At 37.3% G+C, this 17,256-nt stretch overlaps 1 protein-coding gene across 3 annotated transcripts in view; it reads left to right on the plus strand.

Moving 5' to 3' along the window:
- The window catches only part of Cdh7 (cadherin 7), a 171,056-nt gene that overhangs the window by 62,834 nt on the left and 90,966 nt on the right, over nucleotides 1-17,256 (plus strand). For all 3 annotated transcript variants that reach the window (XM_029480694.2, XM_021155574.3, XM_085840166.1), the window contains exons 3-4: nucleotides 12,857-13,151; nucleotides 16,902-17,021. In XM_029480694.2, the coding sequence (XP_029336554.1) occupies nucleotides 12,857-13,151; nucleotides 16,902-17,021 (415 nt within the window). The remainder of the gene's footprint in view (nucleotides 1-12,856; nucleotides 13,152-16,901; nucleotides 17,022-17,256) is intronic.

Genomic DNA, 17,256 nt, shown 5'->3' on the forward strand with positions numbered 1-17,256 from the left:
ACTTCTACCAGTTTGGTTGTGTTTTCCTGTTTTTCTTTAAGGACTTGTAACTCTTTAGCCATGTTCTCCTGTAGTTCTTTAAAGTCCTTCTTGATGTCCTCTATCATCATCATGAGATATGCTTTTAAATCCAGGTCTAGCTTTTCAGGTGTGTTGGGGTGCCCTGGACTGGGCGAAGTGGGAGTGCTGGGTCCTGATGATGGTGAGTGGTCTTGGTTTCTGTTAGTAAGATTCTTACGTTTACCTCTCGCCATCTGGTAATCTCTGGAGTTGTTATAGTTGTCTCTGTTCAGAGGTTGTTCTTCTGGTGATTCTGAGTATCGTCTGTCAGCAGACCTGGGAGACAGGCTCTCTCTTCTGAGTTTCAGTGGTTAGAGCACTCCCTGCTGACAAGCTTTCCTCTTAAAGGGAAGGTGTACAGATATCTGGCATTTAGACCTCCTCCTGGCTGAAGAAGAAGGCAGAAAACAGGACCTTTCCCAGATGCTGTGTTGCTTTGGCAGGTCACAGAAGCTGTCAGCTTCTGTGGTGCACACTCTCAGCTGTGCAGACTACGTTCCTAAGTTCAGAGGAGTCCTGGATCCAAGATGTGCTCCCTGCTCCTGAGGCAGATGGCTCCTGTGCAGGGCAGAATACAGTCTTCCAGCTGGGAGGGTGCCGGATGTCTGCAGCCCCAAAAGGGTGCTGCCTCAGCGGCTCTGTGGCTCCCGCCTGTCTCAGAAGCTGTCTGCCTCTGTGGTCCTCACTCTCACCTCTGTAGACTAAGTTCGGTGGAGTCCTGGAGCCAAGATGGCACTCCCTGCAGGGCAGATCACTGTCCTCCGGCTGGGAGGGTGCTGGATGTCTGTGGCCCCAAAAGGGTGCTGCCTCAGCGGCTCTGTGGCTCCCGCCTGTCCCAGAAGCTGTCTGCCTCTGTGGTCCTCACTCTCACCTCTGCAGACTAAGTTAGGCGGAGCCCCGGAGCCAAACCAGGTTCGTAATTCTACCTTACAAAATAAATGGCAAATCAAAAATGGATTAATTACATAAAGAATATATTATCCAAAGACATACAAAATATTAAAAATTTTTTTGAACTCCATTTCATTTGTTTGCATTTCCTATTGTCATTAAGCCTTAATATAACAAGGAATTAAACATACTGACATTTTGAAAAATAGATTATGAAGTTATTAAATTTTGTGTTAACATGTTATTAAAAATACAGTCAGGAGGTCATAGTGCACGTCTTTAGTCCCAGTACTTGGGAGGCAGAAGTAGGCGGTTTTCTGAGTTCGAGGCCAGCCTGGTCTACCAAAGTGTGTTCCAGGGAAATCAAGGTTATACAGAGAAACCCTGTGTAAAAAAAAAAAAAAAAAAAAAAAAAGAAAAGAAAAGAAAAGAAAAGAAAGAAAGAAAGAAAGAAATAGAGTATTTTGAAAAAAGAACTTAGTTAATATAAAAATTTTACAGTAGCAGAATTATGGAGCTTAAGTAAAAATGGGCCATCAAGCAACAAACTAGTCATGAGTTAGTTACAGTGAATTGAAGGTCATGCTCTAAATTGATGGGCAATGCTAGTTCATGCAACAGATGCTGTTTCAAAAAACTTTTGTGAAAGAATGCACCTTTGTAAAGTGAGTGAAAGGTAAGGCTAGGAGATAGTGAAGAAAGAAACTGAGCTCCCTGTCAGGGAAATGTGGAAACACATTGGTGTTGAGAAATAACCATATTTAATGAACATTTTTTCTGTTTTCTTCATTGAATAATTTCTTTATTTTCATTTCAAATGTTAAGTCCTTTTCCAGTTTCCCAACCAGAATCCCCCATCCTACCTGTCTCCCATAGCTTCTATGAGGTGTTCCCCCACTACCATTTCCAGATCCCCACCCTAGCATTCCCATACACTGTGACATCAAGCCTTCAGAGGACTAAAGGCCTCTCCTCACATTGATGCCTGACAAGACCATCCTCTGATACTTATTATGCAGCTGGAGCCATGGGTCCCTCCATTTGTATTCTTTAGTTGGTTGTTTCGTCCCTTGGAGATCAGGGGATCTAGTTGGTTGATATTGTTGTTCTTCCTTTGGGGTTGTAAACCCCTTCAGCTCCTTCAGTCATTTCTGTAACACATCCAATGGGGACCCATGCTATGAGATTGGAGAATGTATATGGGATGGATTCTCAGATGGGGCAGTCTCTGGATGGCCTTTCCTTCAGTCTCTGCTTCACAATTTGTGTGTGTATTTCTTCCCATGAGTATTTTGTTCCCCCTTTGTACTGGCTGGTTTTGTGTGTCAACTTGACACAGCTGGAGTTATCACAGAGAAAGGAGTTTCAGTTGAGGAAATGCCTCCATGAGATCCAACTGTTTAAGGCATTTTCTCAATTCGTGATCAAGAGGGAAAGGCCCCTTGTGGGTGGGACCATCTCTGGGCTGGTAGTCTTGGTTCTATAAGAGAGCAGACTGAGCAAGCCAGGGGAAACAAGCCAGGAAAGAACATCCCTCCATGGCCTCTGCATCAGCTCCTGCTTTCTGACCTGCTTGAGTTCCAGTCCTGACTTCTTTCAGTGATGAACAGCAATGTGGAAATATAAGCTGAATAAACCCTTTCCTCCCCAACTGCTTCTTGGTCATGATGTTTGTGCAGGAATAGAAACCCTGATTAAGACACCCTTCTAAGAAGGACTGAAGCATCCACAATTTGGCCTTCCTTACTCTTGAGCTTCAAGTTCTCTGTGAATTGTATCTTGAACACTCATAGCTTTTAGACTAATGTCCATTTATCAATGATGATTTATTAAGATGGCCACATTTACTATATTAATCCTGCCAATCCATTAGCATTGGAGATATTTCTGTCTTCTTATATCTTCTTCAATTTCTTTCTTCAGAGACTTGAAGTTCTTCTCATACAGATCTTTTACTTGCTTAGGTAGAGTCACACTAATGTATTTTTTATTATTTTTGACTATTAGTAAGGGTGTTATTTTCATAATTTCTTTCTCAGCCTGATTATCCTTTGAGTAGAGCAAAGCTATTCATTTTTTCGAGTTAATTTTATATCCAACCACTTTGATGAAGTTGCTTATCAGGTTTAGGAGTTCGCTGGTCAAATTTTGGGGGTCATTTAAGTATACTATCATATCATCTGCAAATAGTGATATTTTGACTTCTACCTTTCCAACTTGTATTATTTGACCTCCTTCTATTGTCTAATTGCTCTGGCAAGGACTTCAAGTACTATATTGAATAGATAGGGAGAGAGTAGGTAGCCTTGTCTAGTGCCTGAATTTAATGGATTGCTTCAAATATATCTCCATTTAGTTTGATATTGGCTAATGGTTTGTTCTATATTGCTTTTACTCTGTTTAGGTATGGGCTTTGAATTCCTGCTCTTTCCAAGTCTTTTACCATGAAGGGTGTTGAATCTTGTCAAATGCTTTTTCAGCATCTAGTGAGGTAATCATGTCTTTTCTTTTCTTTGAATTTGTTTACATAGTTTATTACATTGATGGATTTCTTTATATTAAACCATCCCTGCATCCCTGGGATGAAGCTTACTTGATTGTGGTGAAAGATCATTTTGGTTTGTTTTTAGATTCCGTTTGCAAGAATTTTATTGAGTACCCTTGTGTCGATATTCATGAGGGATACTGGTCTTAAGTTCTCTTTTTGTGTTGGGTCTTTGTGTGATTTAGGTATAAGCATAATTGTGGCTTCATAGAAAGAATTTTGTAGTGTTACTTCTTTGCTATTTTGTGGAATAGTTTAAAGAGTATTGAAATTAGGTCTTCTTTTCAGGTCTGATAGAATTCTGCACTAAAACTATCTGGTGCTAGGCTTTTTTGATTGGGAGACTTTTAATGAGTGCTGCTTTTTTAAAAGAGATTATGAGACTGCTTACATGGTTTATCTGATTCTGATTTAACTTTGTTACCTGGTAATGTTGTGTTAGATGGGGCATGTCCCATGTCTGCTTTGGGCTAGGGTTGCTCAAGAGATGGAACACGGGAAGTTTTGACTGTGCTTACCCCAAGCAGGTGCTGGCCGTATGGTATTGGGCTATGTGAAGTTGCTGTGCACTGCCTCAGGGATGGGGGAGCTCAGTCTGAAGTCTGCGGGACTGTTGGAGGCAGATTGGTGTCCCTGGACCTGTGCAGAAGCTGGGGCATCTGGTTCTCAGGCTCCTGCGCAACCCAGTTGCCACTGGATGCTGCAGAGTATCTGAGAACAGAGTTGGGGCCTGATGGCTCGATTTAGCCCAGGTTCAAAGGGGAGAAGTGGTGAGGGCTCCAGCTGGGCCCCTCAGGGAGAAGAGTCCTTGGCTTATTTTGCAGGTGGATTAGCTTGGTGGACAGCTATAGCTGTAAGGGCTGAGAGGCCTCTTGCAGGAGACTAGATGGCTAATTCTTTAGTTGAAGACCTGCTCCATTGCTCCCCATGGCAGATCTCAAAGAAAAGAAGTGGTCCATGATTTTAAGGCACTTATTGTCATGGCTGAGGAGAGTGGAGATGAGTAAAACCATACCCCACTTTCTCAGGGATGGCCTGAGGCAAAATACCTTTTGCAAGGTAGAGTGTCTGGGAAGGGGAGCTAAGCTTCCAGACCTTTAAGTACTTCATTATAATGGACAACTATTTTGAGGCTATGTGACCTTAGGTGTTGCCCTTATGTGACTGATGTCAGAACTGTGGCCTCCTGTCAGGAGCCTGGTGTCCAGGAACATGGAAAAACACCTACCTTCCTTGTAGGATTATCTCCTGCAGGATCACTGGGGTTTCCAACCTAGTTCAACCAGAAACCAGACTGCCTTTCATGGTCTTACATGTATCTGTCTAGAAAATTGTCCATTTCATCCAGAATTTCCAGTTTTGTTGAGTATAGGTTTTTGTCCTAGCATGTGATGATATTTTGAATTTCCTCATTTTCTGTTATATCTCCCTTTTTATTTCTGATTTTGTTAATTTGGATACTGTCCTGTGCCTTATCTTTAGACTGGATAAGGGTTTATTTATGTTATTCATTTTCTCAAAGACCCAGCTTCTGGTTTTGTTGATTCTTTGTGTAGTTCTTTTTATTTCTATTTGGTTGATTTCAGCCCTGAGTTTGATTATTTCCTGCCATCTAATCCTCTTGGGTGTATTTGCTTCTTTTTGTTCTAGAGCTTTCAGGTGAGCTGTCCAGCTGCTAGTATATGCTCTCTCCAGTTTCTTTTTTGGAGGCACTCAGGGAATATGAGTTTTCCTCTTAGCACTGCTTTCATTGTGTCTCATAACTTTTGGTATGTTGTGTCTTAATTTTCATTAAACTCTAAAAAGTCTTTAATTTCTTTCTTTATTTCTTCCTTGACCACGTTATCATTGAGTAGAATGTTGTTCAGCTTCCATGTGTACGTGGACGTGTTGTTATTTTGTTGCTATTGAAGACCAGCCTTAGTTTGTAATGATCTGATAGGATGCATGGAATTATTTCAGCCTTTCATCTGTTGAGACCTGTTTTGTAACCAATTATGTGGTCAGTTTTGGAAAAAGTACCATGAGGTGCTTAGAAGAAGGTATATTCTTTTGTTTTAGGATGAAATGTTCTATACATATCAATAAATCCACTGGGTTCATAACTTCTGTTAGTTTCCCTGTGTCTCTGTTTAGTTTCTGCATCTGTGATCTGTCCATTGGTGACAGTGTGGTGTTGAAGTCTCACGCTATTACTGTATGAGATGCATTATGTGCTTTGAGCCTTAGTAAAGTTTCTCTTATGAATGTGGGTTCCCTTCCATTTGGAGCACAGATTTTCAGAATTGAGAGTTCATCTTGGTAGATTTTGCTTTTGATGAGTATAAAGTGTATTAGATATTAGAATGGCTGCTCCAGCTTGTTTTGGGGGGATCATTAGAAAATTATTTTCTAGTCTTTTACTCTGAGGTCATGTTTGTCTTTGTCACTCAGGTGGGTTTCCTGTGTGCAGCAAAATGTTGAGTTCTGTTTAGGTGTCCAGTATGTTAGTCTATGTCTTTTTTATTGGGGAATTGAGTCCATTGATGTTACGAGAGTAAGGAAAAGTGATTATTGCTTTCTGTTATTTTTGTTCTTATAGGTAGAATTATGTTTATGTGGCCATCTTCTTTTGGGTTTTTTTTGAAAGATTTATTTCTTTTTTTTTTTCCTAAGGTGTTGTTTCCCTCCTTGTGTTGGAGTTTTTCAGTTAATATCCTTTGTAGGGCTGGCTTTGTGGAAAGATATTGTGTAAATTTCTTTTCCACATGGAATATCTTTGTTTCTTCATGTAAGGTTCTTGAGAGATGTGCTGGTTATAGTAGTCTGGGCTGGCATATGTGTTCTCTTTAGAGTCTGTATGACATCTGTCCAGGATATTCTAGTTTTTATAGTCTCTAGTGAGAAGTCTCCTGTCATTCTTTTAGGCATGTCTTTATATGTTACTTGATCTTTTCCCCTTACTGCTTTTAATAGTCTTTTTTGTTTTTGTTTTTGTTTTTGTTTTTGTTTTTGTTTTGTTTTGTGTATTTGATGTTTTGACTATTATGTGATGGGGGGAATTCTTTTCTGGTCCAGTCTATTTGGAGTTCTGTAGACTTCTTGTATCATGGGCATCTCTTTCTTTAGATTAGGGACCTTTTCTTTTATACATTTGTTGAAGATATTTACTGGACCTTTGATATGGGAATCTTCATTTGCTTCTATACCTGTTATCCTTGGGTTTGTTCTTCTCATGGTATCCTGAATTTCCTGGATGTTTCAGTTTATGAACTTTTTGCATTTTGCATTTTCTTTGCCTGTTGTGTCAATGTTTTCTATGGTATCTTCTGCCCCTGAGATTCTTCTATCTCTTGTATTCTGTTGATGATGCTTGCATCTATGAGCCCTGATCCCTTTCGTAGGTTTCTTATCTTCAGGGTTGCCTCCATTTGTATTTCTTTATTGTTACTATTTCCACTATTAGATCCTGGATGGTTTTATTCAATTCCTTCACCTGTTTGATTGTGTTTTCCTGTAAATCTGTAAGGGATTTGTTTTGTTTCTTCTTTAATGGCTTCTACTTGTTTGCCTGTGTTCTCCTGAATTTCTCTTTGGAGTTAATTATATCCTTCTTAAAGTCCTCTAACATCATCATGAGAAAAGGTTTTTAATCTGAATCTTGCTTTTCCTGGTGTGATGGGGTATCCAGGACTTGCTGTGGTGGGAGAACTGGGTTCTGATGATTCCAAGTAGCATTGGTTTTTGTTGCCTATGCTCTTGCACTTGCCTCTTATCATCTGGTTATCTCTTGTGCTACCTGCCCTTGCTGTCTCTGATCCTGTCCTTCCTGTGATTCTAGTTGTGTCAGTTCTCTTCAGAGTCCAGGCCTCTCTGTGATCCAGTGGTTTTGGGATCCTGTGATCCTGAGATCCTGGGTATCTCAGAATTCCTGGGAGTCAAGCTGTCTCTGGAATCCTGAAATCATGATGTGACCAACCTCCTGAGATTCTGTTGTGTTAGCACTCCTGGCAGTGAAGCTTCATCTTGTTGTTATGGCACTGTGATCCTGGGTGTGTTAATTTCACCTGGGAAGTGAGCTTCCTCTGGGTTTTGTGGGACTGTGTGTGGTACCAGTGTACAAAGTCTGCTTAGGGCATAGGCTCAGACAGGAGAGAACCTGTGCAACTGGCTGGGGTGAGGTTCCTGTGGCCCTGAAACCTGGGTGATCCCAGTTACCCGTGGTGTTGTTGCAGATTTTGTGACCTCCTCTCCATTGATCCTGGACATGTTAGAGCACCTGGGAGTTGAGCTTCTGCTGGGTGTTGAGGGTGGGAAGCTATCTCCCAACATCTACTCTAACCAGAGACTCAGACTGGAAGGCTAATGAACATTTTTTGAAAATTCAAAATGGAGATGAAGATAATCAATGCAATAAATGTTATATTCAGTTTAAATTGATCCATCAAAAAATGGTTTCTCAGAAGGACTGTCTTCCTAAAAACAATGAATAGAATATAAAGAGCTCAATTGACACTCTATCAATAAGTCAGCCAAGAGCAGAGGGACAGTAGACAACCTCTTCTAGATGATGGCTTATCATGGAAATCTGTCACAATGAATCTTTTGATCAAGGGTGAGGAGAGACCCTATATCATCAATAAGTTTTGGTCCTCATCACTTCTCAATCTCGTCATAATTAAACATGCATTTAACAAAAGAATTTATATAACTATTATTTATCCAAGAAAATTCATATTTGACAATTAATTATAACAGCATAGAAAGGGATATAATATATAAATATGTGGCAGAATTAGATCAAGGGAAGAATGAGTGTATTCATAGTAATTTAAGTAAAATGTTAAAATATTGAAACTTAAAAATATTTACTTGTCACTACATGTAACATTATATACAGCCTGATAAGGAAGAGTAATTCTCTTTAAGAGATAATGGGTCTACAGTGTATTGTTAAAATATACATTTTAGAACATGTTCCTTTATAATATCTACCCACTATCACTTCCCTCCAACTCTCCTCCATCAACCTTTAAACTCCATGTCTCATATTGTTTTTCGCTATTAATAAACTCTAAGTCCAATTAATGTTAATTTGTTCCCAATTTTAAGAAGGGGCAAAGTGTCCACACTTTGGTCTTCATTCTTCTTGAGTTTCATGTGTTTTGCAAATTGTAGCTTATATCTTGGGTATTCTACGTTTCTGGGCTAATATCCACTTATCAGTGAGTACATATCATTTGAGTTCTTTTGTGATTGGGTTACCTCACTTAGGATAATGCCCTCCAGGTCCAACCATTTGCCTAGGAATTTCATAAATTCGTTCTTTTTTAACAGCTGAGTAGTACTCCATTGTGTAAATGTACCACATTTCTTGTATCCATTCCTCTGTTGAGGGGCATCTGGGTTCTTTCCAGCTTCTGGCTATTATAAATAAGGCTGCTATGAACATAGTGGAGCATGTTTCTTTCTTACTAGTTGGAACATCTTCTGGATATATGCCCAGGAGTGGTATTGCGGGATCCATGTCCAATTTTCTGAGAAACCGCCAGACTGATTTCCAGAGTGGTTGTACAAGTTTGCAATCCCACCAACAGTGTAAGGGTGTTCCTCTTTCTCCACAACCTTGCCAGCATCTGCTGTCACCTGAATTTTTGATATTAGCCATTTTGACTGGTGTGAGATGGAATCTCAGGGTTGTTTTGATTTGTATTTCCGTGATGATAAGGATGCTGAACATTTTTTCAGGTGTTTCTCAGCCATTCGGTATTCCTCAGGTGAGAATTCTTTGTTTAGCTTTGAGCCCCATTTTTTAATGGGGTTTTTTGATTTTCTGGAGTCCGCCTTCTTGAGTAGCTGTCTCTAGTAAGACTAGGCTGGGGCCTAGCAAACACATAATTGGATGCTCACAGTCAGCTATTGGATGGATCACAGGGCCCACAATGGAGGAGCTAGAGAAAATACCCAGGGAGCTAAAAGGATCTACAACCCTATAAGTGGAACAACATTATGAACTAACCAGTACCCCGGAGCTCTTGACTCTAGCTGCATATGTATCAAAAGATGGCCTAGTCGGCCATCACTGGAAAGAGAGGCCCATTGGACTTACAAACTTTATATGCCCCAGTACAGGGGAACGCCAGGGCCAAAAAGTGGGAGTGGGTGAGTAGGGGATGTGGGGGAGGGGATGGGGGACTTTTGGGATAGCATTGGAAATGTAAATGAGGAAAATACCTAATAAAAATTAATGTTTATTATATGCACATAGATTTTAAATGTACAAAACTTTAAAATATATATAAAAATTTAAATTATAATAGCTGTTCACAGAGAAATACACATGGACAAAAATACACAAACACAAAAATAAACCAATGTGTGTGTGTGTGTGTGTGTGTGTGTGTGTGTGTGTGTGTGACTATACGGGTATTTGTCAAATTAAGTATGGCAGAATGACATAGGCTGACGTGGGTTTGGTTAACAGTTAAGGGCACATGCTGTTCTTACCGAGGTCTCATATTTGGTTCCATGCTTCAATATAAAGTGGTACATAAATTATTTTATATAGAGCACCTGGATATCCTGAGCATGCTTCTATCTTCCTCATCCACTTGCACTTAAATAAAGATTTACACATGACAAACACACATACACATACATACACACACACACTCAGACATACATAGACAAACACATTAAAAATTTAAAAAAAAGAATGCAATTTGCTATTTATAATGCAATCTTTTTATCCTACGCTAATGATTCTTTTTCTTAAAGGAGAATAACAAAACAAAATTTTCTACCTCTTAAGATTATGATAGTGCATGATTCCAGGAGCCGTGTGGGTGCCTATGTTCCTCAACAAAAGGTGTGACGGCTCTGACTTTCAGGACAGACCTTAAGGCTGTGAAAAAGAACTCCAAAAACATGAGTTCAAAACTATATAATTTCTAGATGAAGAAAAATATAGGGATGCAATATGAATTTTATGAGGGACTTCACAGACCTAAACTAGCAAAGCAGCTGTAAAAATAAGGCAACTTCTCAGAAAGATATGAAGGTAGGAAGATTATTGAGCTAAATGTCAGCCTAGAACAGAGTAAGTTTAGGCCCAGGTCTGGTCAAAATGGTCATTTCAGGATAGGATCCCACCCAGCTAGTTAACTGTCTGTGCTTATAAAGGAATTAAATTGCTATGTTTAGAAACATTCTTGCTTCCCTTTTTAAGATTCAGAGAACTACGGTAATAATATGCTAATTTTTGGGATAATCAAAATGGAATCCAGGGTGAATATTTGAACTTATATGCAAATAAAGACTGTGATTTGGTCTGCAAGAGAAAACTGTCTTAAGCAGAACACAAGGCTGTCACCTTCTACCCATGACTGGCTTTCATTTTTTAGGCCCTCCCCTCTAAAAGAATTATTTATAAATCTTAGATAATATAAACAGCAATTAGATTTATGTAAGGGAAAAATTCTGTTTTGTGTATGTAGGTAATGTGATTATGGTTATTTAGTGCCATGACAGATATCTGCAGTCTTGAAGACAACTTTGTGGTATCTACTTTGGAAGTCTTTATATGTTAATCAATATTAGGTTGCCAGCTTTGCACACCACAGGCAGTTCCAAAAGACCCATGTCATTGATACTCAAATATGATTAGTTGAAACATATTTTTATGAGTCAGAAAATGAATTCAGGAGAGCAACACTGAAGCCCTGAACTTCAGCTATTCAGAATATTCAGGACGTAGTCAGATATACCTCGTTTTCCCAAAATGTTCTTTGTGGTAATTCTGCATGTCCTCCTGCATAAGGTCACAGTTCCTATCCAAGAGGAAGCATCGCTGTCTAAATATTGTAGACTTAATAGTCACACAAACCAGTAAGTTTTCACTATTCTCTTGCTTTAGAAAGCAATTTTTGTCTTGACAGACAATGTACTCAGTCTTTGCCTGCAATAGTTTCTTCATCTGTTGATAGGATTAGTAAAAATTTATAAACATTAAATGAGATACTGAGTTGATATTAAAAAGGTGATACTTTAGGGTTATTTGATTCAATTATAACAATTCATATATATATACATCACTACATATACTTATTACATATACATAATATACTTATTTGCATATCAGTAATTTCTGTATTTTTGAGATAATTAGGAGATTCATTTTCCTTATAGATTGATAATACACATGATTCACCAATATGTCTCATTGACACACACATACCAAAAATAAAATAATATACCACACTCACATACATATATAACTCATGTCAGAATGTCTTTTTGTGCTATTTATTCAGAAAACAAAGGATAAATTAGGTATTTAAAACCCTGAAGCACAGCTGTAAAAAGTATCACTTGCAAAATTATAAACAGCAGAACCTGAACCCTCCACATCACGAATAGATGAAAATGCTTTGCCGACAACATCTTAAGTGCTTTCCAAAGTTTACTATGTTTAACAAGTTCTTTGAAAAATGCAAATGTAGCAGTGTAGGACAATGGAAAATTTATTTTATAAATTGACTTTTTGTGTTATTAACCAAAGTCTTAGAAGACAATAGTTCTGAGCGATGAGCAGTTGGTAAATGATGGATTAGATTGCATGTTTTTCAGGTTCTGGAAATTACATGATTATTTCTGTTTATTTTTCAAGGTTCCTCTGTTCAACATTATGCCCTAACAAACAGCATGGGCAGTTTCAGATATGAAATACAAATCAGAAAGTCCTACCCTAATGCTGACGCTAGGGTTAATCATGCAAATCTATTGAATTCTTTGTATTTCAGGAACTGTTGAGTTGAATCTCACACACTTATTGATTTAAAAATCCTTACTTTCCTGAGCAATAGTTTTTCAGGTTCAAAATTTAAAATATTGAACAATTAAAAGATTGGATTTTCGTCTTTGCTGATTTATCAAAGAGAGGACTGTGAATGGGGACAGGCTGGGGAGGTAGGAGAGAGAGTTTCTAAGAGAGTGAAGCATATATATATATATATATATATATGCAAATTAATTACTATCTCAGAACTAAATTTACAAATGTTCTGAAGAAAAACCTCATAGCATGAAAGTCAAATCAACTATATGCATGCATATGTATTTAATATATATATATGTAAATTTAGGAATGGCATGAAGATATGTTTAGAAATGAGACCATGTGCAAAAAGAAATAAAATCTACTTTTTCTCAGAGCTGGATTTCACATTGTATATTCTGGCTTCTTAGCACAATCAGCACTTAGCTCATCTTTCCAAAAACAATGAAATTTCCTACAGCTGTGACATGAGAGTGATTTTTACATAACTTTATATTGCTGACTCTCTTGTAAGTTAATCTCATCTCACATGAATTTTTCACCAGCTCCACTCTGATGTTGATAAAGGAGATGGTTCCATCAAGTACATCTTGTCAGGCGAAGGGGCAAGTTCAATTTTCATTATTGATGAGAACACTGGTGATATCCATGCTACCAAGAGACTGGATCGGGAGGAGCAGGCCTATTATACACTGAGAGCCCAAGCTCTGGACAGACTCACCAACAAGCCTGTGGAGCCTGAATCAGAGTTTGTTATCAAGATTCAGGATATCAATGACAATGAACCCAAATTTCTAGATGGTCCATACACAGCAGGAGTTCCTGAGATGTCTCCTGTAGGTAAGTAAGGAGCATGCTGGATTTGCAATAAATATCTTAATACTGTTCTATGTGTCGGGGTGGTCAGAAAGGAAGAAAACCGATGACATACTAGCTTCTTTCAATCTTCATTTACCCTTTGAAAAAGGCTTTATTTTGGTCATTTTATATTTTTAAATTTTATACTGATTTATACAGTTCTCATAGTCTTTAATAAATGGCTTGTGTATTTTCCTTCTAACAATATTCATTTCTTTAAAATTATGATTACAATAATCTCTAACAAGTTACTATTTTGTTTAAAAAAATGTACTTCACTGTAAATTCTTCCAGCTCTCCCTCCATCCCCTCTCTCCCTATTTATCTCTCAGCTTGAACTGCATAAAACAAACAAACAAACAATAAACTCTACTTTGACTATAGTTAATGCCCCATGATTTCCACTTTTGTTACCAGAAGGCTGCTAGAAGCTGTGTAACTCAGCACAGGGCTGCTGAGTTACACAGCTTCTGAGTATCCAAAGCCACCACTACCAATCCTTTTGTAACCTTTTCACATGTAAATCACAGCCCAAGTTGTTTTCATAGAAGTAAATCAATAGAGAAATAGGAAAACAATAGAAAGTCTCCTCCTGTAAAGTCTTTCATCATCTCTTCATTACAGAACAAAATGTAAAATCTTCATTTACCTTTATGCCAAACATTATAAAATTTGTATAGTATTTCTTCAACACTACTTTCCTTAGCCAGTATGTAATCCATGTGTATAAATAAAAATTTTAAAATGACACTGTAAGATAGGACAATGTATCTATAAAAGTTATCCTTGTTAGTTTTATTATTGAAGGTTGAAGCTAAGATAATACATACGTACAACAGGTTCCCTTTTGTCCCCTCCTCGGACCCACCCAACAAGATCCGCTGCTCTCCAATTCCCCTTCAAAAAAGAGCAGACCATCCAGTGATATCAACCAAATTTTGACATAATGAAAGGTAATGGCTAGGTAGATACCCACATATCAAGGCTGGACATGGCAACCCAGTATGGAGAAAACTGTCTTATGAGAAGTCAAAAAGTTAGAGACACCAAACTTTCACTCTTTGAAGTCCAATAATAATTCCAAGCTAAAGAAACACACCCTATATGCAGAAAGCCTGATGCAGATCTATGCAGAACTTATACCATACAGACATTTTAACCAATATGTTTTGTCTTGGTTTATTCATTCAATCATTTTATGGGTGCTTTTACACTGGGGGTAGGATGTACAGGTAAATATTTTTTATGTGTTATATTTACAGCATCACAATTTAGACCCTAATCATTTTGGGACATGTGGCTTCAGGTTTTAAATAAATTCAAACTGAAAACAAGAGTATTGTTGGTACTTGTAGTTTGTAAATGCCAGTACATTGATGTGCATGTTTGTAACATAGCAGGTGTATTCTGTTCCATGACTTCAAAGTGCTTTATGCCAAGAATAACAACAACAATAGTGAAGTTTGTGGGCAGGGGGCTGTTTATGAGAAGTTGACATGTTTCCTCTTCCAATTAATGGTGTTTACTAAAACAGGTTTTAGGTGTTTGACATAGTGTGATACTTCTATCTAATGTGTAATCTATCATTAGATATGCTAATTGGGTATATGCAAATTGGTTATTTTTTGAGACTACATAATGTATCTACTGTTTTGCTGTGGATGATTTCTACTCTAGTATCAAGAAACATGAATATTATGCACACATGCAAATTATTTTACTGAAATTGATTGATTTCAATGAGATAAAATATTTCATTTAATTAACACTAAGAGTTGTTTTATAAATGATAATAAAATCATAGAAAAATTTTCATATTGCCACAGAGCATAGATAACCATCAAAATTTTGCATTTAGAGATTAGACAAAAAAACAGAAAGAAAGAAAAAGAAAAAAAAAAAGAAAAAGGTTCCATTAGTAAATTGCTTGCCATAGAATCAGGAGGATCTGAGTTCAATTCTAGGATTCATGGGAAAAAACTGGCAGTACACACTTGTAATTCCAGCTCTGGGAGGCTCACAGAAAGATTTCTGGGTTTGATGGGTATTCAGCTTGATCTATTCAGTAAGGCCCAGGTCAGGGAGAGATCCTGTTTCAAAGACCAAGCTCGATGGATTATTAGTAATGATGCTCAGGGATGATTTCTCTCTAGCACCCACACAAGTGCCCCCACCGACCCACATGCTACCTCAAAGTTTATGAACAAGTTTATAAGCACATATTAGCAAATATGTTTGTAAATGCATTTATTAAATAATTTAAATATGTTGATAAACTAAACATTTATAAAATTTATCATATTTACAAACACTTAAAATGCAACTTTTTGATTCATTTATCAGAATACATTATTGACCACACTGGTTCTATGAGGTATAACTGGTGAAGTTTAGCAAAGAGGAAATGAAACATAAATAATATTTGTGACTATAACTTAATAATTTCTACTCAAATATAAGGGAGATAGCATTAATTAGTAAGATATATTATAATATGAACATTGTGTGGAATTTTCAAAATATATATTAGTGACAAAACACATTAACAAATATATGTCAAGCATTTGTAAATATGATAGTAGATTTCAAACTCTGTATTTAGGAAATTTGTGTAACTAAAATAATATTCAAATAATGTATAAAATGGTAACATTGCCTTATACATCAGGCAGAAGATAAATTGATGATGACATAGGCATAAATGTATGAAGTAATTATGCCGATTTAAAGTTTATAATTCTAGGTGTAGGGGAAAACCAGAGATTGGAATCAATGCTCTCCCTCTGTTTTTCCTTTCACTTAAAAAAGATTTTTTTCTTCTGACATGATATATCCTGATTTCTCCCAGTGCTTCTCCCAGCTCCACCCATTGGATCCATCTGGATCCACCCATTTTGTGTGTTTCATTAGAAAACAAATGGTTTTGCCTGCTTTTGTGTCCCAATCCTCCTACTGGGTTGCCTCATCATGACAATATGAAGGGAGGTGCCTAATATTGCAATTGGATAGTGCCATAATTGGTTGAGATCCCTAGGAGTCCTGTTCTTTACTGAAGGGAAAATGAAGAGGAGTGAATGTTGCATGTAATACCCAAACTACAGAATGATGTTTTACCTTGCCATTCTTCTCAACTTTGTAGAGGTTCGGTTAACATTTTTAACTCCCCCCTTTTTTTTTAAAATGAAGAAGTGAAAACAAATAAAAACAAAACACCTATCAAGGAGATAGTGTAAGCACTCAATATAAAGTTAAATGGACAAAATATCCACTATACATTTCCAGATTTCTGTTTCACTTTCAGTCTTGATCATGCATGATATTAGATGAACACCAGCTTGTTCTAAGCTCTCACTCTGCCTTTTGGACACTCCTTGAATCTTGAGACAATGCTCTGAATGAAAACTTGTCACCTGAGCATGATGGAAAGACACCTAACATTTTAACCTCATTTCGCTCTGAGCTGATTTGAATCTAAAATTCATCATTTATTATATTTAGGTAGTATTTTAACCTAAATATATTCATACTACCTATTTCAAGAATTGATATTAACTTTTATTTCTTTGGTTTGATTTAAACAACAAAATATACTAGGTTTAAATTTCATGTGCCTTGGTGAAGACAAATTAAACATAAGAACTAAGTGTAATCTAGAATTTCTGATCGTTTGTGGGTTCTTTAGTGCCCTTGTACTTGGGAATTTAATCCAAAGCCAATTTGAATGTCACCTAGGAACTTCAGTGGTACAAGTGACAGCAACAGATGCCGATGATCCTACCTATGGCAACAGTGCTCGAGTGGTCTATAGTATTCTTCAAGGACAGCCATATTTCTCAGTGGAACCAAAAACAGGTACGAAATAATATTTGCACTTATGGTAGCTGTCATTTATGTCTTGGACTATACTTAATGTTTACTTTCTATTACTATAATACTAATAGCTCATTTTACATTCTGCTCTTCTCAGTATGTCAAAATCACTAAATTCCATTATTAAGGAGTTATCGTCTATTCTATTCCATTTAACTAGATTCATAAAAACAGTAAGTAAAATGACATTCACAACTATATCACATGTAATTCCTGA

The sequence above is a fragment of the Mus caroli genome, unplaced genomic scaffold (genome assembly GCF_978045245.1).
Source record: "Mus caroli unplaced genomic scaffold, Mus_caroli_1 scaffold_1, whole genome shotgun sequence".
Lineage (NCBI taxonomy): Eukaryota > Metazoa > Chordata > Mammalia > Rodentia > Muridae > Mus > Mus caroli.